The sequence below is a fragment of the Mesocricetus auratus genome, unplaced genomic scaffold, assembly GCF_017639785.1.
Source record: "Mesocricetus auratus isolate SY011 unplaced genomic scaffold, BCM_Maur_2.0 Super-Scaffold_100006, whole genome shotgun sequence".
NCBI classification, from domain to species: Eukaryota; Metazoa; Chordata; class Mammalia; order Rodentia; family Cricetidae; genus Mesocricetus; species Mesocricetus auratus.
Window position 1 is genome coordinate 76822225 of NW_024429190.1, and position 21605 is coordinate 76843829.

Below are 21605 nucleotides of genomic sequence, written 5' to 3' on the forward strand. Positions count from 1 at the left end.
TGTAAGCTTATAAATACACGTGTGTATGAAAGTGTGTAGGAATCAATGCTAACTTTGGCTTTATGTGTCTACTGGGATATTGGACTATGTCCCCCATAGGTTAAAGGTACCATGGGAGGGCTGCTCAAAATGAAATCTCAAAAGCAATACCTGCAGCCGCCTCCATCTCAGGGATCCCCTAACAACTAAGCAGTTGATTGCCAACAGTGAGCCTGAGGTCACGTGGAACGGCACAGGTAGCATGAAAGAAAAGTCAGGGGACAAAGTGAGAGGGAATGGAGGAGTGGGGTGGAAAGACCTCTCAGAACCTGAACAGAAAGTGGAGGAAGTCCAGAGGAGGTAACAGCCTACAACTCAACCCAAGGCTGCTACAATGTGTAAGGGACTCATTCAGGTGCCCGTGTGCACATCCAGGCCCCCGTGTGCAGAGTCTGTGCGTGTTTATATTCTTTCCCCATCTACAACAATCTTGCCCCTCCTTCCCTTCAATTTCTTCTCTGTCAACTCAGTGATCTCTTCTTTATTTTTTATTATGTATATGCATGTGTTTGCACATACACACACATGCATGCATATGTACAGCCTGCTGAGTGAATTTAGTGTTACTTGTGTGTGCCTGTGTCCAGGGCTGACCACTTGGGATTTGACAACCTACACTGGAACTTGTCCCTAGGGGTCACTTATTCTCCCTCTTTTAGATGTAATTGACCACTTGTAACTCTGTGCTAGAGGTGGGACTGTGTGGAATGCCTCCTGTTCCCATAGGCCTGTCAACATTGTCATTATACCATTCTTGACAGACAATCATATGCTGGTATTTCATGGGTGCATTTTACTTGACATATCCTCAAGACACTATATACAAGCAGGTATATGGGCCGCTAGGAATATCCAAACATATTTCTCATTGTATATTTTTAAGCAACTTTGACTTTAACTTAACAATATGCCTGTCAGCCTATCTCTATGCCAAATTTATGCATTTGTAGTTCAATTATTACATTTATGCCAATAATGTAATACTTCAACCAGTAACTTTTTCTCCATTCCGGTACTACTGCACACAGCTGTGGGTATTCATAAGTGCTTCTGTGCTGGGCTGAAATGTAGTAGATTTGTATGATTAGTCTTCAGTTTAAAATTATGAGGTATATGGCACCAATCTATCAGCAGGAAGGATCAAAATGTAATTACTGGCAGGTGTGGGAAAAATTGAAGAGCTTCAGGATTTCAAAGAAGTATTTATTTGCATAAGATATGAAAGATAATCCATGGAAGAAAATGAATGCAATATAAATGACCTGGAAGCATGTTCTGGGTGCTTTCCCTTGCCTTGATCTCACTTGGATTTCAAGGATTTTTTATTGGACCAAAGTTCATATAAAACTTGATTTTTTTCAAATTTAGACTCTAAGGAAGAAAGAGAAACTTCTGAGAACTCGAAAGATATTGTTAGTAAATGCTACATTTCACTTTGCTGAACGGCACTGTTTACTTTTAACTCTCTATGTGTTCATGAGAGAGAGAGAGAGAGAGGGAGAGAGAGAGAGAATACAGTGGTAGATACCATACTCCAGTACATGTCTATCAAGTACACAAGACTGGAGAAGAACACAGAGCCTGCCTTATTCCCTTCTATGGGGTCTTTAACTGTACCTGGAGCTGGGATAGTGGTCAGCCCAGTAATTGTCCTTTGTCTGTCCCATACAATGTTGGGTGACAAAGGCTTGTGTGACCATGACTTTTATTATTATTATTATTATTAACTTTTATTTATTTATTTTGAGACAGGGTTTTTCTGTGTAGCCTTAACTATCCTGAAACTCATTCTATAGACCAGGCTGGCCTTGACTCACAAAGATTCTCCTGCCTCTGCCTCCCAAGTGCTGGGAAAGGTAGACATGACTACACCCAGTAGATTATTATTATTATTATTAAAGATTCTGAGGATCCGAATTCAGGTCTTCATGCTTTGGCAGCAGGCAATTTTCCTACCGAGAATCTCCCTTACCAGTCACCATGTTTTAGGCCCTGATGGCAAATGAAAAGTGAAATTATTTCAAGAAATAGAAAAGAAATCATCAAATAGTTTAAGTTTTTGAGTTTCCTGATGGTTCTGAGTGTTCAACATTTGTTCTAAACTTTTAAATATAAAACTCTTGGTACACTCCAAGTTGCATCAAAACCTTGTTGGAGTTCTACAGAATTTCATGTCTGTATCCATGTTCATGCTAAATATTACTTAAGAACAGAAAATGAGAGCTGGTACTAAGAAGCAGGCATATGCTGTCACCCTTATGGAAACATGTATGATCAATTCAGTCAAGAAGTGACTTTCTAGATCTTTCCATTTGTTGGTCCCTTAACTCCTGGCATAATGTGAATATCAGCAGTGAACACAGATTATTCTCAACATTTCTATTGGGAAAACAGCTTACTTTTATGAAACCATAACTTGTACTCTGTTCATATCAGGTACATTAGAAAAACATGTTCATGTGTTCTTAATAGTGGGAGTGGCCGTCTTAAGACACCAACCCCCTTGTCCACTGGAGAATCAGACATGCTAAGCAATGACTGTATGCTCTGTAAAGCCATGTACCTTCATGGAAGTCCCAGAACCCTGAGGTCCATCTTACATCTGTCCCGCCCACTTGCATACTCTGGAATTCCCAGACTCCAGAAGGCCAGACAAAAAACAGAGGGAGACAAAGTGTAATGGGTGGTCCAGTTGAATGTAAGGATTAAATTAAAACTGAAGTTTTAGAGCTTGCCCATAATTAAATACCGTGATAATCACTGGCTGTCCTCTGTTGGATAGAACAACCAGATTTTGAGAATCTATGATAATAATTGGTTTTATAATATCAGTTACTTCATGTATACCCAAACATACTCTATAAAGTTGCTGCTGTGTATAACTGGATAATTAATGTCTAGGCAATTAAAATTAAGAGATGAAGAAAATTGTTCCAACTAAATTAGATTTGTGACGATACCTTAATGAATAATACTAAAAATTGTAATTGAGTAAAATATTAAAAGCATGTCTTTATAAATGATTTAAGAGTTTAAACCCTTTTCGTTCAGTAGTATTTCTTGTACATATTATATAACTGAAAAATCAAAACTTTGAGGAAAAAGGAATCATTAACTTCTAGATGTTTTTAGTGATTTTGAAGAAACTGAGAAAATTTTAACATAGCATGAAGGAACTATGGATGTCTTAAAGCTTGCTTTCTCCCAATTAACAACTTTTCCAGTGGATTTTTTACATTTATTTTGTGTGTGTATGTGTGTGTAAACTGTGTGTATGTTCGTATGTGTGTATATGTGTATACTGTGTTCATATTCGTGTGTGTGTGCGCGCGCGCACGTGCACATGCACACACAGTGTGTCTATATGTCTGTGTAGATGATGGGAGCTGAAGTTATGGACAGTTTTGATGTGGGTGCCTGATGTGGGTTCTGGGAACCCATCAGGTCTTCTCGAAGGACAGACACTGAATTTTCTTAACTGATGAACCATCTCTTCAGCCTTGTGTATGATTCTTGTAAGCATATAAGCTTTCTGCAATATTTCCCATTTTATAGGCCTTGTATCTAACACACACACACACACACACACACACACACACAAAGAGAGAGAGAGAGAGAGAGAGAGAGAGAGAGAGAGAGAGAGAGAGAGAGAGAGAGAGAGAAAGACAGACAGAGAGATAGAGAGACAGAGACAGAGTGGGAGAGACAGAGAGAACGTTCATTTCTCTTTCTGTTCTACACTGAAATTCTAGAAGATTTGCTTATACCAGGCGTCTTCTCTTTTTCTCCTCTACATTGATGAACACATTCCTATAAGACATATTTTGTTAGTTCAGGCTGACCTCATGCAGTGAAGTGAGTCTTACAATGTCGTCACAGATCTCCACATTACCTAACCTTGTGATCTATATGGTAAAGTCTCCAATAATCTCTACTTTTTCAGTCTAAATTTTCTAACGTTGGTCTCCCCTACTGATCTTATACAACTGTTTTCTAGACAGCATTATATTGGTGACTTTCAACTCAATATATTCAGTCCAAACGCCGACCATGAGGCCTTCTCCCTTCTGTTGTTTTCACCATTGTATCCTCGGGACCTAGAACACACATGGGAACAGTTGTATATTTCCATACATGTGTGAGAGATGGATGGATGTTCTGCCTCATCTCCCAGGGTTATTTTCAAAACCAGATCAAGGGATATGAAGATAATTTGCAAACTGTAAATAAGTTACCAACTGACTTTATTATTAGCCTGGAAAATCTGTAATATTCCAAAACAATAAGAGAAAAACAGTATGAGAGATTTTTTAATGTGTTTGAGCATTTTCATCTAGATCTTCAAACACACTCTCTCTCCAAATTCAATATACAATTTAACTTATCCAACTCAGGGCAAGAGGGGGTAGTGGAATAATGAATCTGTATTCACGTGCACAACAGAAGTGTCTTAACATTCACTTTGACAAAATAAGCTACCTTTAATGCATGAGGCTCACAGAATTTCCAGACTCCCTAATATTAACTTAAATGACATGTTCTTACAAAACTAGTTGTAGTGTCAATCATTTACAATGCAAATAAACAATCACATACATTATATGATCCGAGCCTTTAAAGCTCCAGCCCTCCTGATTAAAAAGCTGGAAGAATATGACATAGATAGAAGCTAACAGGAGGCCTGTGGTTGAATCTTAAACTTTAAATCTTGACCAGTGACAGCAAATCCTCCTGCAGCGGGAGTTCTCTGACTTCTTGATGCCTCAGAATCACCTGGAAAGATGATAAAGCGTGCAGTGCCTTTATTTCTCAGCTGCCTCAGAAGGATTTAACTCACTTCTGGATGTAAGTGATAAGATGCTAAACCTCAGACACAACTAGAAGCCAGATAGCCTACAAGGCTGAAATTGAGATCTTACTGACTTTTTAGTGCAGTCTGGGTAGCAGGAAACTGAAACACAATGACATCATCGTTGTTGCTAATTTTAAAGTTTCAAAACTAATCATTTTAAAGTTAATGTATTTTTGCTATTCATGGTAGTACATGCCTATAATCCCAGTTGAGACAGGAGGATCATACATTCAAGACCAACTGGTTCTGCATACAAAGAGAGACAGTCTCAGAACAATAAAATTAAATGGGATGAATGCATCATAACTATTTTTAAAAACCTGATAATGGAAATAAACATTAGCTTGAAAGATTAATCATTATTTGCTTTCTCATTAGATGAATTTACTTTATGATCATATTCAGAATAGTTTCTAAAAATAAGCTGTTTTCTTGCATTTGAAAGGATTTAAGTTAAAAATATTAAATTTGAAAGAAGTTTAGATGAAAAGTATCCTACAAGCCCATAATAAAACAACAGAGCAACCTATTTCTCGAAAGTCTTTGGAGTATTTGAAATCATATTTCTTCAGTTAGTGCACAGTGACTCTGTGAGGAAATACCATTAGGTCTTTTGAAGACAATAGATTTCAGAGATAGGAAATGACTCCCTGAACCTCAGCTACTTCTTGCAATTCTTGCTCACTTTACTACATTTTAAGTACACTGTTGCATTTCCAGTTCAGTAGAGGCAGAACCTTAGTTTTTATATTATTATCATTATTAGTATTATTATTGCTATTATTATTATTATTTAGTTGTATGGGTGCTTTGTCCACATGTGCTTCTGTGCACCATGTGCTTGCCTAGTGATGGCAAAGGGCATCATATCCATTGCTCTGGAGTTACAAATGATTATAAGCCACCATATGTGTCCCAGAAGTGCAACCCACTACTTTTAACTGTTGAGCTGTCTCTCCAGACCCATCCAGTCTTTTATTGTTCACACTTTTCAGGATATTTTGAGGAATTGAATTTTACACACACACACACACACACACACACACACACACACACTCAAGCAGAAAGACTCCCCTCAAACCATTTTTAGACAGAATTCTTGGAAACCTACTATACTAAGTTATGACCAACTAATAAGCAGTAAGCTACCAAATATCCATTGTATCTATTCATAGCTTAAAAAAATAAGTTTTTGATATACTACAGAGTGTTCTCTTTTAAGAAACATATGAGAGCTTTCCTGAAGGTATAAAACATATAAAGCATCACTATAATAAAAACCTTGGGAAACAGAAACCTAATATTAATTGAACTAAAATACAAAATAACATCTCAGTAGCATGGTTGCTGTATTTATTAACTGTAAAACAATGTCTTTACTGCTACTGGCCCTCCAACCCATCTCTTTTTGGTTAGAGGTTTAAAATATTCAAAAATATTTTTGTAGAGTTATGCAATGTTTTGTTTATAAAACCTTTAATAAATTCTCATTTTCTGGCTCGAGTGATGTTTTTAAATATCCAAAATCCGTAGTATAGAGTTGAGCAAAGTTCCTCTTAAGATAATTCATTGAAATTTTGCCCTTATATTATCTTTTAAATTAATATTTGGGAAATAAATACTTGGAAATAATAAGACATGACAAAACTCATTTTTTAGATGATAACGTATTTCACATGAGAGCTAATGTAAAAGTAATTAAGACAGTAAAGGGGGTCAGGTCGAATATTCCTCCCTCAGCCTTCCTCCGTGAAGTATGTTGTCTCATCACAACTTGTTGTTATGTGTTAAAGGATTTGAACACCCACAGATGCTCAGAGTTTGTTGATAGAATGTCAGATAAATCTGATTGTTTTCCCAGTGTTGGTCCCATAAAAGGAGAGTCACGCGTTTCCATCTCTGTGATTTTCCACGGTAGTGCTTCAGCAATGTTTTTCAACTTCACACTCCATCATTGTAGACCTAAAAACTATATCTTGTAAAAATTAATGTGGATTTTTTGTTTATTTTTTTAAAAGATCTTTCCACTTGATGAGTGAAAATAAGTCTTGGGGCATTGACATATCTTCTCTGCAAGTGCTAACAAGATGAATAATTCACTAATCTGGCTTTGACTGTGTTTGCAGTTAGGAATGAGGAAACTTTTCACCCTTGACTTTATTTTTTTTAAATATTTTTATTTATTTATTGTGTATGCAGTCTTCTGCCTGCAGGCCAGCAGAGGACACCAGATCTCATTCAAGGTGGTTGTGAGCCACCATGTGGTTGCCGGGAATTGAACTCAGGTCCTCTGGAAGAACAGTCAGTGCTCTTAACCTCTGAGCCATCTCTCCAGCCCCCACCCTTGACTTTATTAACAGCATTGAGAGCCTTCACTGAAATATCCTCAGGTCTGTGCTGTGACTTCACTGGCTACAATCCATTTGGAGCAAATCATTTTAAAAAATTTGAACAGTAAATTTACTGCCAGTCTCGGTTGTGGGATATTCCTTTAACCATGTAAAGATGTTTGCATTTGTTTATGTTGTGAAGTATTTCTTTATGTAAAGATGTGTTATATTTGTTTATGCTGCATGTGTTTAATTATGTAAAGATGTGTTGCTGTTTTACCTCATCAGCCTAAGGTACCTGATTGGTCTAATAAAAAGCTGAATGACCAATAGCAAGGTAGTAGTGGGATAGGTGGGGCTTGAGGGCAGAGAGACTAAATAGGAGGAGGAATCTAGCCTCAATAGAGAACAAGAGGGAGAAGAGGACAGGGATAAAGAGAGAGATGCCTGGGGCCATCCAGACAGCCACCAGACAGCCAGACACGGAATAGGACATAGAGAATGAAAGAAAGGTAAAAAGCCCAAAACAAAGCACAGATGAAGAGAAACAGGTTAATTAAAGTTATAAGAGCTAGTAAGAGAAGCGTACGCTAAGGCTGAGCATTCTTAATAATGATTTGGGGACTGGTTGGTGGCCCAAATGAAAAGCCTGATATAAATCCTTATGTTTATTTACTTGAGAGAACACACATATACATACATACTTTCTGAGAAGCTGTCTTACCTTTTAGTTCACAATTCTACTAGCAACTTATAATTGTTTCCTCTAAGAGAAAATGAAAAAAATCTTTGTGTGTGGGTTGGCTAGCTTTCTGTTACTTTAATGAAACACCTGAAACAGACAGTTCATTTGAAGAAAAGTTGTTGTCTTTTTCCCTCATGGTTTAAAGGGTCCAGGCCATGTTCACATGGCCCCATCCTATTGGGCCTGTAGTAAAGCCTCTATGTGGTGTGCACATGTCACATGCTCAGTGAGAAAGGAACAAAAGATGGACAGACACAACAACATTTGACTCACAGGCATCTGTCCAATGGCTGAACTGCCTCCTGATAGGAACCGCCTCAGAATGGTTCTAGCCCCTCCCAATAGTGCTACAGTCCAGCACCATGCCTTCAACCATCTGAGTCACATTTAAAATAAAACCCAATCATGACTGATTTTGGAATTTCCCACTCAATGAGTCACAAAATGTGTCTTAGGTTTAAGTTTTAGAAGGGCTATAATGGGCAGCAGACCCAAGTGATAGCATATATACAGGCTGTTGACGCTACCTTACAGTTGTACAAAAGGTCATCAGGTCAAGTACTTAATTTACTTGGCAGAATCTATTTCACTTTGAGAAGAGTGAAATGAACAAGTACGATTTACAGATCTCAGTGAAATGTACAAATAGTTTCCGTTACATATAAGCAAATACAATGGAATGACATGACCTACTTAGCACCTGTAAAATCACCAAACCTTGAAGTGTGGTGCTTCCAGTAAGCATGACTGCCAACAGGAGTTACCATCCAGAAGTCATGTCCTTCACACCTGTGTGGATCCACCATCGTGGGCTTTCAAAATGTGAATGCTGTGTGGATCCAAACACAACTAAAGAATGGAGAATGGGTGGAGTCAAAAGTGCCATGCACTGTGGTGTAAGGTGCACACAGATACTTGCATCCACGTATTATGTATTAATTTAAGGCAGTTATAAAACTCTCCTATGGCAAATAAATTTAATGTTTTACATTTCACCTCTAGAAATAATTTTTGTTTCTAAAATAGTTACATCAAACATCAGGTCCCACTGAAGAGATAACAATAAAACTTGAATTTCAACCTATGTGGTTCAAAGTTTAAACTGTGGATTTATTCATTTATGGCATAAAGTTATCTTCTTAGTTGCCTTTGGAACCCTTTAATTGCAATGCAGCACCGGTGGCTTGTAGTTGAAGGGCTATATATATATATATATATATATATATATATATATATATATATATTAAAGCAGAAGTCATCTGTAGTCTTAAGAGGGGTCCCTTTGTTAGCTTTCAGTAGTCGATGCTACCCTATCCCCAGTGGGTATGACCCTAGAGCCATAGTGGCTACCTGGAACCCCATGCATATGTTTCCTACACATATAGAACTAAACTATGGTTCATTCCACAAATCTGGTACAGTAAGAGATTATCAGCAGTAAGGAGAAAATTTATAGTAAGTTTACTGTAGTAAATTCTTTGAATTTCATAATTTGTTAATTTCTGTAATTTTCATGTAATATTTTGAGGCATCAGCAAATAACTGAAACCTCAGAAAATATGAACACTGAATAGTACATTCTTAATATAATTACTTAATCACAGTTTTAGTAAAGAAGTGTGTTGTTTCCACCAAGACTTGTGGCAAAGGCTTTTCTAAACCATTCTTTTTTCTTTGCTAATACACTGAGGAATCGAGATCGGTATCAAGAGGTAGAACGCGCGCATGGGACTTCACAGCTGTGATTGGCACTCTAAATGAGATTCAAGGTCAGACACACAGCACCCTCAGCAGAGATAAAGAATCAAATGAAAAGTTGGGAATAATGGCCGGTTGTGTTTATCAGCTGCCTCTCCCTCTGCTTCTAGGCGGAAAGGCTCTGCCGTGGCTGTAGCTCATTCTCAGCAGCAGCACTGCCTCACTGTCTCCTCCTGGGCTTTCAGTGACACAGCAGGAAATTGTGATCTGATTTACTAAGCATCCTTCAGGCAAAGACAATAGTTAAAATATTCTGATTTCAAAATGCTAATTTTTTGGCTCCAGACAGTGGTATAAATAGATCCGAATGCCAAAAAAATTCTTAGCACTGTGCCGTGCCATTTGAAGCAGCATCTTAGTTTGCCATTTAGTCATTTCTGGCACTCATGTGATATGAGCATGCATGTGTATGTGCATGCTGAAGTGTGCTATGTTTACATGCATGTGCATTATATAGGTTAAATGTGCATTCTGTGTATAGTGGCATCCACGGAAGAAAATATATCCTTGTTGCTATTGAATAATTGCTCAGGCATGTATCACTGACTCCCCAGTGAAAGGCAGTCAAATGAACTGCAATAACCACTTACAGAGTTTCTATTCCTGCAGCACAGTGTTTTTTATATACTTTCCAGTTGGTCCTCACAAAAAAAAAATCAACCCTTCTTGTTAAGTTAAGAAGCACCTTGGTATAAGGAAACCTATTTAATGTCCCTTTAGCACATGTTAATCCAGTTGTATGAGTTGGAAAAGAGGAACTGAGTTACTCAGTTGGGGACTTCAACTTTTGCTCTATTCACAGGACTTCTCAGCCCTAAGCTGAGAAGATGCTATAGAACCCAGGACTCAAATGCCTAAACCTTACCTTTCAAAGCTATGTGTGTATTAGTTCCAGGGTGAGAGGGTAGAGGCACGTGGTGTCTTTTGTCATTGAAGCCCTACAAGCCCTTCTGAGAAGTATTCCAGTCTACTTCCAAACAACGAACTAACCAAATGAAACGCTTGAATGTGAATTATTTGCATAGGCTACAAGTTTAGAATGATTCGTGAAAACTAAACACTGATACATAGCTACGGAGCACCCAAACAGTTAGTATAGCATTAACCACCAGAATCTGGTGAAATTCTATGCAGTTTTTAAGTTGCACACTCATGAGCATTATGAATCGTCACTGGAGCTCTCTAGCTAGTGGGACTAGCTGAGGTCGCCAAGGATGCTCAGATCCTCATCCTTACATCTAACAGATCATTGGGGTTCAGGATCAGATGTGGACACTCTTTCTCTATACACCTGAAGGTTGCATTCCCGGAAAATCGAAGTACACTCTAGGATTTCTTGGGGATTAAACTGTGTATTTTAGAATTTAGTTCTTCAAATTTGATATTAGAGTCTGTGAACATTTTTGGAGAATGGTAGGAAACAAAAGAGGCACAACCCTCCTTCTGCACTGAGGGCTTTGAAAGCTCCTCCTCAGGTGTCAGGGTCATTGGATCTGTTTTGGTTTTTGTGCAGGCCAGGCATGCAACCAATCCCCTCCCCCACTCCTTCCTTTGTGACCTTGAGGACCACCGAGCTGCCCATGTCCAGCAGAGGCAACTAGGAGGAGCTGTGGGCCATAGGCATTAACTGATGGCGCCTTCCTTCCCAAGGTCCCAACCTGAACCGTGGACCTGCTGCGGGCTGTTTGTGATCTAAGCAGGGTTCTGTGCTTCTGATGAAGTTGCAGGCACTCTGTGGACCGCCATGCCATCGTCTCCTTCTTTCCCTTTGTCTCTCCCGTTTCTCCCTATTCAGCAACTCTGTGAATGGATTGGATTATGAGTTACTGCAGGCCTATGGGTTGTTGCTAGGACAGAAAACCCGGGCATTGTTTAGGGGATGGCATTTGTTCTCTAGCTTGCTCCTAGAAACGTAAGAGCTTTTCCTTTTAAAGCAGCAATCCCCATCACAGGTTCTCCAGCAGCTGAGGTAAATAAACATCTTCAGTTCATTCAGTAGGATGAAGGGCTGCCTTCAAGTTTGCCTCTGGGAATCCCTCAAGGCTGACGTGGAGGAATCAGCTCTCGCTGGTCCAACTGGCCCCTAAATGTGCTCTTGTTCTTGCAGGAGGTGAACGCGATCGGATGACAGCGAATCATGAGAGCTACCTCCTCATGGCGAGCACCCAGAATGACATGGAAGACTGGGTGAAGTCCATCCGCCGAGTCATATGGGGACCGTTCGGAGGAGGTGAGCAGATTTTAGTCATAGAAAAGCTGTTAGTGTGTCAGCTCCTATGTCCAGATGGGTGAATGTTAACACAAGCAGTAAATTATTCAACACTATTGGTAGATGCATACCTAAATAACTCCTGGAGGCTTAATCCAGATCACTTGTCACTAATAGCCAAATTTTTGCAAAAATGTTGAATTCTAAAACAGAGTAACTTTGTTTTTTTATTTTGAATTTTCCCCACTTTTGACTAACAATAAGTGATTGGAGTATATGAAAAAGAAAAAATCAATCTTACTGCTTTATATACTAATTTCAAAATTCATAGCAAATGGATAGGTAAAAGCCAGAAGTTATCTCCTATGGAACTGACAAATAAATGACACATGCTACAGAAGTTCACTAGCTAAGAATGCCTGGATATAAAACAAAGGAATAAAATATTATATTTGAAAAGAGTCCCCCCAGGAGGCCCCAGAAGCTCAGTAACATCAAAAGAAATGCCACAGTTTTTTATGAGAACTGATGTGGTTGATTAACTAAATGTAACAAATTAGAGATCATTCTAATACAATCCAAACAAAATGAGGTTGAAAACGTGGTATGCAGAAAATGAGCCAAATTATGTTAAGAATGGAATAGAATGGGATGAATAGAGGAAGAAATTAAAGGTGGAATTTTATCCTTCAAGAAATCAGAACTGGAATAACATAAACAGAAATGTCATTCAAAGAAATATTTAATTAACAAAACCCAAAAATAATAGTAAAAATACTTGTATACCACCCAACGTATTTTCAATGAGGTATGATATTTGTTAAAAATGAATTATGTTAATGTAGCAAAAATTAGTTTATTAACTCAACTTTATGTTCAGTAAGCCAAACATAATTCCCACGTTTTACATTCTTTTTTTGCAAACTGTCAGCTCGGTGAACTCTCAAAAATAATTAATTTCTATTAATGTATCTGATGTTTCTTAGGTTGACTGACCTCTTCATATGTTAGAATAATTTCCAAAATGTGAAGTTGATCAAACTTTGATAACTATTGAGTTTTGCAGATGTCTCAGCAGTAGATTCTGTGTATTTAACATGCATGAGTGCCTGGGTTTGAGCCCCAGGACCGAAACAAGGAAGGGAGGCAGGACTACACAGAAGAGAGTTTTTGGAAGACAAGTTGGTATCTACTGATATTTGCCTCTGAAATGTCTGCTCTTTAGCAGTGTTTTCTATCAGGTGTGTGGTAACCATTCTTTCCAGCTTGCCTGGTAATGCTCTGACTTGCAGCTGATACCCCAGGACTCTCAGTGTCTTAGTTTGCATGGCTGTGCCTTTACTCACCCTGTTCATAAGCTAAAATGATGTAGAACTGTCTAAAATATTTGCAGATCCACAACTGGAGACCCCGCCCTCACACAGGATTCCCTGTGACACACATGAGAAATGCACACATGACTGGCCCCAGTTTGCTGGAACTTCCCGGCACCCTGAAAATGTGACATCTCAAAGTTCCTTTTGCTTCTCTTCTGTTAAGACTGATGAGGCCCCCGAGGTCAAAGGGAACCTTAACATCAGCTTAGGGGTGCATTTTTCAGAGTGATTATGCCAAATGTTCATGCCCCTCCCCTTCCTTCTCTTCTCAAGGAAACTGTCTTCTCAAGGAAAATGGGTAAAGTTGGTGTCCACGGACAGTCCTGGCACCCCAGAGTGGTCAGAAATGACCCAATAGGAATCGTAACTGTCCATGAATCTCCTAATCTGTAATCTGAGAAGGATGTTCACTGTCTTACATCACACACACACATGTTAGGGCATGTGTCTATATGTATGTGGGTGTGCTGGTGCACACCAAGCGCTCAAATGTGGAGGTCAGAGATGGACATCAGGGTGTCTCACTGACCCTGGAACTTACCTTCTCAGCTAAACTGACTAGCCCATGAGCCTTGGGATCCACCCGCCTCTGCCCCCCAGCACTGACGTTACAGGTACATACAGCCACACATGCCTTTACAAGGGCTCTGAGGGTCTGAACTCAGGCCCTCATGCTTGCACAGGAAGCACTGTATCCATATCTTGAACCACGCCTCCGAATGATCTTACAAATAAATGGTTCAAGTTAATCTACTTTGAATGAATAAATTTGTTATTATGTTTTATTTTTATTTTGTTTTAATTAGCATACAAAGAACTTATTTCCTTCTGGCCTTTTTGTAGGCAGTTAGTTTGGGTTGATTTTCCTCCGAGCCTTCACCCTCCCTCCTGCCCCTCACAGCCTCACCACTACACACACTCCTAGTACTCTGTCATCTGTGCTCTCTGAGCCTCCCCCACCCCTACACTCCCAACCCAGAACCTTAAAGCCTCTTTGTTTCCATCCCCTGGGCTCCCCTTTAGATTCCTGGCCTCTATCCACACTTACTCCATATAAATGTACACATAGAAAAAATTAGGATTGGCACTTGGCACTTGGTGGTGTTTAGGTTTTGCAGTTCTTTATATATTTTAGATTTTGATCCCTTGTATAAAACTTACCTGTCATAGATCTTCTCCCACCCTGTAGGCTCTCTGTTTTCGCTGTTGATATCTCATTTCTTAAGATATACATATGTATTAGCACAATCACTCACAGTAAAAGCAATGCTTCAGAAATGAATTTCTCAGGTTCTCCCTTTTATGTGTTAAGAAATTATAAGATTTAAAAATACTTCTTTAACTTCTGTACAATATCGGATGATTCCTCTTCATTGTGAAAACAACTGTATAAAGTTAGTGCAGTGCAGAGAACCAAACAGACTGAAGTCTTTGGTAGATTACAGTTGTTTACAGTTGTCATCCTTGGCCCTGCATTTCATATGCTCTTGATAACTAATTCCATGATCATGAACTGAATTTTGAAGAATGTCCTAAACCTTAGATGTAAACTATAAATCCACATGACTAAAAATGTTATTTTACGTTTTGAAATTCCACTCAACATTGCACTAATAATAAGTTTTTCATTATTTAGGTTATTTTAAAGCCATTTTATAGCTCAACCAGCTTTCTATAGATTAGGCCATCTAGACCCAGAATAGGCAGGTAATTGTCAAGTACCAAAGCACCTGTAAAATTTATTTCTTCATCTGATTGACAGCACAATAATATTGTCTGGCACTTCTACTGTGGTAAATACAAGTTCATGCCTTATGGACAAGAGATATTAAAAATAAATGAACAAAAATTTTTAACTTAAGATGATTATAGTTAAAATAGTTTTTCCAGACTTTTAAAAATATCTGAATCGATGCCAAGAAATTAAAATGTATTTTTGTATGTGAAGAAGAGTCCCATCCTTGCATGAATACACAAGTTTGTGAGTGGTCATGTACTTGTACCAAGACACTTCAGTAGCTGAGAGGACACATTACACAGTGGCCTGTAGATTGTGTGGACCCCATTGATTTGAATGTGGTAAACACCTGAGGAGTTTTTCTGGCTCCCTCACCCTAGTAACAATTAGAAACCAAGAAGGAAAGAAAGCATAGGACTCCTCGTCAAATGAAGCCAATCATTTTATAACTAATCAGCTAGGTAAAGGGAACCAGCTGGAATGCAAAGCAGACTAAGGGCTCAGCTGGGAAAGTAAACTTCAGCACAGACTCTAGGTCCCCCAAGCTGGGCTTGTACTTAGAGCTCCATGCCCAGTTCCTCCCGTTAACAAATAGTGTCTGCTTTAAAATAAATCAGGAGATCCTGTGTGTGTGTGTGTGTGTGTGTGTGTGAGAGAGAGAGAGAGAGAGAGAGAGAGAGAGAGAGAGAGAGAGAGAGAGAGAGAGAGAGAGAGAGAGAGAGACTGAGTGTCTGGACCTGTGTGTGCACATGTGTGGGCCTGTGTATGTATGCAATATGAGTGTGAAGGCCTGTATGTATGTGGGGTGTGAGTGTGTGTGTGGACCTCTATGTGTGCCTGTGAGGCAAGTGTAAGTGTGTAGGCCTATATGTGTATGTGGTGTGTGTGTAGGTGGCCTGTGTGTATGTGTGTATGGGGGGGGCTGTGTATGAGGTGAGTGTGAGTCCTCAGGCCTGTATGTGTGTGTGCATGTAGTATGTGTGTGAGTGTGTGTGTGTGTGTGTGAGTGTATGGGTGAGAGTATGTGGGACTCTGTGTGTGAAGTAAGTGTATAGGTGTGTGTGGGGGCAGGTGGGTCTGCGGGTCTCTGGGGGGTGAGGTGTATAGAAGTGTGTGGACCTGTGGGGGGATATGAATGTGTGTGTGAATGTGAGTGTATGGGCCTGTGTGTGAGGTATGTGTGAGTGTGTTTGGGTGTGTATCAGTAATAATTAAATAAGAAGTGTCAGTAATTTGAGAGGGAATGGGGTGGCACACAGGAACTGGAATGGAGAGAAGTGAAAATGATATAAAAACAATTTTCAAAAAATTAATAAAACAAGGTTCTTACAGTGTTCAGCTTTGAAAGTGTTTAGTTTAGTTTTTAGTTATTTCCTTCATGTCTGTTTTTCATTTTATTTTTAACTATGTATATGTAGGGTGGCTCACACACACAAACATATACATCATACACACATACATACATACATACATACATACATACATACATGCATGCATGCATACCATGTATATTGAGTACAGGTTTTCAGAGATCAGGGCTACCAGAAGACTCTAATGCTGAATCCACAGGTGTTGTAAACTGTCCAGCATGGGTACTGGGAACCAAACTCTCCTGTGCAAGAGTAGCAAGCACTCTTAACCTCGGAGCCATCTTTTAAACCCCTTGCTTGTTCTGTAAACTGAATTCTGTTCCAGTGTACGTGGAAGTGGCCTATGAGACTTTCAAGTGAGCACCTTGTCTGTTTGGTTCACCCAGAGTGAACACACACACACATACACACACACACACACATACACACACACACACACACACACACACACACACACACACACTTCATCTCCCTGGCTGGTCACAGAAGGAAAAGCCACACCGGGCAAATGATGCTGGTAAGGAGGGTGCCTTCCTCATTCAACTTGGAGTTAGGGGAAGCTCCTGCTCAAGGGCTGGGGAGGAGCGAGAGGCCATGGGGTCAGCTAGGGTTAAGGCACCAGCATTCCAGATCTGCTTAGGGAGCAGGCAGGTGGATGAATGATTAACCCAGGGAGTTAATTATTCAGTGAACAGGACTGGAAGCATTGGAGGACTCAAGCGGGTGAGGGGCAAAAGCTTGCAGGAGCTGTTGTTCAAGACAACCAGAGAAGCGAATACAGTCACATCTTGCATGAGTTGATTTGTTTTTGCACTTATACCTGCAGACTGGTTGTTACCAAAATTAACTTTTGTAGGCACATAAAAACGTATAGATATGTAATGTGACTCGAGGATATTGAGTATCCACAAATAGATTTAGCCACAAAGATCTGGTTGGGAAAGTGTGTAAGTCTTGGGTGGGAAAAGAATAAATGTGAGATTGAGCATGCAGAAAGCCACCACACACACACACACACACACACACACACACACACACACATTCACATGGGTGGTTTGGTGCTATTTTGTGTAGGGGGTGAGCCAGGCAGTAGAGAAGGTGCTGAGTCAGGTAAGAGTTGTAAGGTCAGTATCAGGTCAAAAAAAAAAATTAAAGGGGCTCCACAGGCACGAGGCATCCTTGCTCCCTCCCCTCACGATGCGACTGCACCTGCTCCATCTGACCAGCGGGCACTGGAGGCAGCAGCAGCCACAGCTGTGACCAGGCAGCCACAGCTCTGCCAGCTCCCGCCCAGCTCTCATTGAGAAAAGGGAACTGGAGCAGGAGGGGGGAGGAGAGCTCCCTGCAGAGCCGCCTCCGGAACAGCCAAGGAGACTCCTAGAATGGGCACCAGACCCTTCTGACGTGGCGACTCCATGGGGAGCTGCTGGAAGACAGAAGGGAAGAGGGAGACTCCTGCAGAGAGCATCAAAGGCTGCGGGGTACCATAAAAGGAACCGGGGAGTCCTTCCAGTCCTTCACAAGGAATTGTCGTGTGCACTGGAATGCGCCCTAGAGAAGGTGCCAAGGGTTTCTTCCCATTTCTCTCAGACGAAAGCAGCCAGCCTGGACTGTCCTGAAGGACTCCCAAGGGGCCCCTTTGTCATTGTTCCTCTTCCCCTCTGCACCGGGCTATTTGCTGACCTTTCCAGAGGACTTTCTGTCTAGCTGAGAAGACAGCTCTTAATAAACAAAACGAAACAATTCTTGCCGCGTGAAGGTAGCCGCAGCTTGTTGTTGCAATTCTTTTCCCGTGACATTTCGGAATGTCTGCAGAAACTTAAAACAAACAAAAACAAACAAACAACGACAGCATCATCAACAACAAAAAATCCTCCCGAATTAGGCAACAGAAAAAGAAGGGGTATTTCTTACCAAAAGGAGTAAATGAGAGGTTACCTTAACTCAGGACTTGGACGACCAAAACCCGGAGCTGTAGGGCTCAGCACTCCAGACCTGACATATAAACAAACATGACGAGGAGTGCCTGTGGACTCCCACACACAGGCAGGTTTTAAGGACGCCCGAGCTGGTCTCACAACCTGGGGCCTGTATGATGCCTGAAGACCGAAATTCGGGGGGACGCCCCTCAGGTGCATCAACTCCTTTTATCCCCAAAACTACATACAGAAGAATCAAACGGTGCTTTAGTTTCCGGAAAGGTCGGTAGATGGTCTCTTAGTGTCCTTCTAATTAATGTCTGAATGTCTGTTTGTTATCGAAAACTTTCAGGCAGAATGGGGATTTGCAAACTGAGGGCTTAGTGCTGTGGAAGACATTGCTTGTCTAGACTTCTTTTTCAAGGTTCCTATTTATCTGTATGTTGCTGTCTGTGAAGGGTAGGTGGGGCTTAAGCACGGTGGTCCTACAAGGATCACCTTGACCCGACAGGGGACTAAGCAAATCTGAAAGGAGAAGGTAGAGTTCTCTTGGGCCCTTCCCACATCCAAACCCAGCATCTTTGTTCTGACCCCTTGAAACAGGTCCCTTGCAAAGGGCTGTTCTGCGTCTTACTCCTTTGGTTTTCCAAATAACTCCTCGTGCAGCCTCCCTAACCTACTAAGAAATTTTTGACGATCAGATTCCCTGTGGTGGCCCCTAGCCCGCCAACATTGGCCAGAAATAGGAATCACCTTGACTTTCCATATATATTATTGGGAAAGAACGAACAGGGGCTAGGGACTATAATCAGTTATAATAAACAATACAACTAAGGTATTTCTGACTTGTTTTCAGAAGCTAGAGAGTATGGCATAAGTGAAATAAATATTTTCAGAAAAAGGTTTATTTCTGTTTAATTCTGTTTTCCTTAAAGTGACAGTGACAGAGTAGAAGAACATTTCAAATGGAAAGTGAGTAATTATAAACTTAACTGCCACTGATTAGTCAGTGGCTGAGTTAAATGACATCTAGTGTCATCTACTTTCTCCCCAATTTTCGGGTCTGCCACCTCTTTGTTATAACCCCCTACATAGTAAGTAGTCAACAAAAAATGAGAAAATATGAAAATTAAATATAGTGGGTACTTTGTAAAAGTGAAATACTTATATTCCTTTGGAGTCTTTCTCTTTGAGCAATGATGAGATGCTGACTATGGTCATGGTCACATTATCAGCAAGGTGTTCACTCATGTTCCTATCTCATCCATAAAAAAACTTAATGAGAAACCCATAATGTTAAGCTCTCCAAGTCCACAGATCTGTGAGCATCTCATGGCTACTGTCAGATTACATCATTGATAGAGAATTTGTCAGAAACAGAAACTGAGGAAGGCTCAAGGACTAGTATTATTCAAAGGCCACGTCCCTTGTCTTATAGTTTCTCAGCTCTTTGGAAGTAGCTTTCGATATTTGGGGTATTATTTATGCATCTCTGATGAAGCCTGGTAGCTCAAACCATTCTACCTCCCCTCCCCCAGTGCTGGGAAACAGACAGTAGCTATGTGGGAATGCCTGCGAGCCTGCCATGCCTCCACCTCTCTCTCTCTTTCCTTCTTTACAAAGTGAAAGGCAGCCCCAGAGAAGAAAGCCCCCCACAGGCTGGCACAGGTGGAAGAGGGAACTTCCTGATAACTCTGTCTATAGTTGTCTCTTCCTTACGAAGTGTTTCCTGTCCAGTGGATGCTCTGTATGTGAGTCAAGCACCGGGAGATATTTCACTTACACAAAGCGCTCTTTTCTGCTTTCCCTTAGAAGCAAGCAGGGAGCATGCAGCCTCCCCCTGTCTGATTCCTTGTCTGCTTAACCGCAGTTCTGCAGAGGCTCAGGGAGGAAGGGCCCCAGCTGCTGCAGCGGCACTGTCGCCAGACTGGCATGCTGCACTCAATCAGTCACCCCTGCGTCGTAGCATGGGAGCATAGGGGCTGCACATCTTTACTAAATTTTTTATGCTAAAAACATGACCTCCCTCTCAATCCTGGACTCCAAAGTATGTCACCTTAAGTAAAGTGTTGTTTCGTCCTTTGCTGCCTGTGCTGCTCAAGTGTTTCCCACGGTGGACCCCTCTTTCTTGGCTGCCCCCACACCCACTTGTCATTTCTGCAAAGCAGTGAGCCGAATGTGTGAAGCCAAGAAAGCACCCAGAAGAAACAAAAGTGTTGAGATGGCTGTTTTCCCGATCCACCGTTATTTTTTTTTAACTGTTACCCAGGATAGAGCATGACAAAGGCAGACTCAGGATCTTAGCCGCTTCAGAAAGACTGACTGAATGAAGGGATAGAGCAGGGACATTATAGGTGCCAGCCCCTGCGCTCTGCCGGCCCAGCCCCTTCGTTCAGGGCTTCTCTTCAGACCTGCTCTGGCCTTCACTGCCCTTTCATCCTCCTTCCTTTTTCTCAAGTACTAATTAAGGTCACTGAAAATGTTTCCTCCGTGCGTTTTTATAAACCTAGCATCTATTAGGCAGGAAGCTGGGGAGTGTGGTGTTCTGAATTTGTATGTAGGTAAAAGAAAACTATAATATACTTTTAACCCATTCATTGTTTTAAACTTTGAAATGTCACCATGACTGTAAGCTTAATAATTTAGCTGCCAACTTTAACCTTATTTTAGTCTAAGGTGCCCTTTTCTTAGAGCTATGTTACCATTTCCGCAGGGACTATTCATAGACACATTATATATAACCATTTAGAATATTGGGGGTTTGCCCTGGGGTCCTCAATCCCCACCTTAGGTCTCTGCATTGTCTTGCCTCAGCCCGCAATGCTCTTTCTTCACAATGACAATCATCTACTCCCCATCTGTCACACCCTTCATGGATTCCTGTATTGGAGTCTATTTTATGAAGCACTGGTTGATCTCTATTCCTCCAATGAGTTCTCAAGCCACATTCCACAACTTGGAACTTTTCTTATGAGCCCTTACTGCCCAAGGGGTCAATCCTACTTTGCATAATTATCAACACAGTCTAACCAGTTCCACCAGTTACCTAGAGATAGCCCCCCAGTTTCCCAGGCTAACCCATTCCTTCCCACTAAATACATATTATACACCACCTCTTGCTTTTCAACTTTGTGCCTTCCATCATGATGCTCTCTCCTCCATCCAAATTTTACTCTTTGTTCCAGACATAGATGGCTCTTACTTCACACTTCTTACTGTCCAGCCTTGTGTTTGATATGATCTCCTTCTTGGACACTGCATCTTTATAT

General features: G+C 40.7%; 1 protein-coding gene across 7 annotated transcripts in view; it reads left to right on the forward strand.

Moving 5' to 3' along the window:
- Arhgap24 (Rho GTPase activating protein 24) overlaps window positions 1-21605 on the forward strand; it is a 600446-nt gene that overhangs the window by 546416 nt on the left and 32425 nt on the right. For 6 of the 7 annotated variants that reach the window (XM_040747531.1, XM_040747530.1, XM_040747529.1 and 3 more), the window contains one exon: window positions 11832-11954. In XM_040747531.1, coding sequence (XP_040603465.1) covers window positions 11832-11954 — 123 coding nt within the window. Of the gene's footprint in view, window positions 1-11831; window positions 11955-17725; window positions 18619-21605 lie in introns of those variants that run through there. The other variant, XM_040747532.1, reaches the window with a different exon arrangement.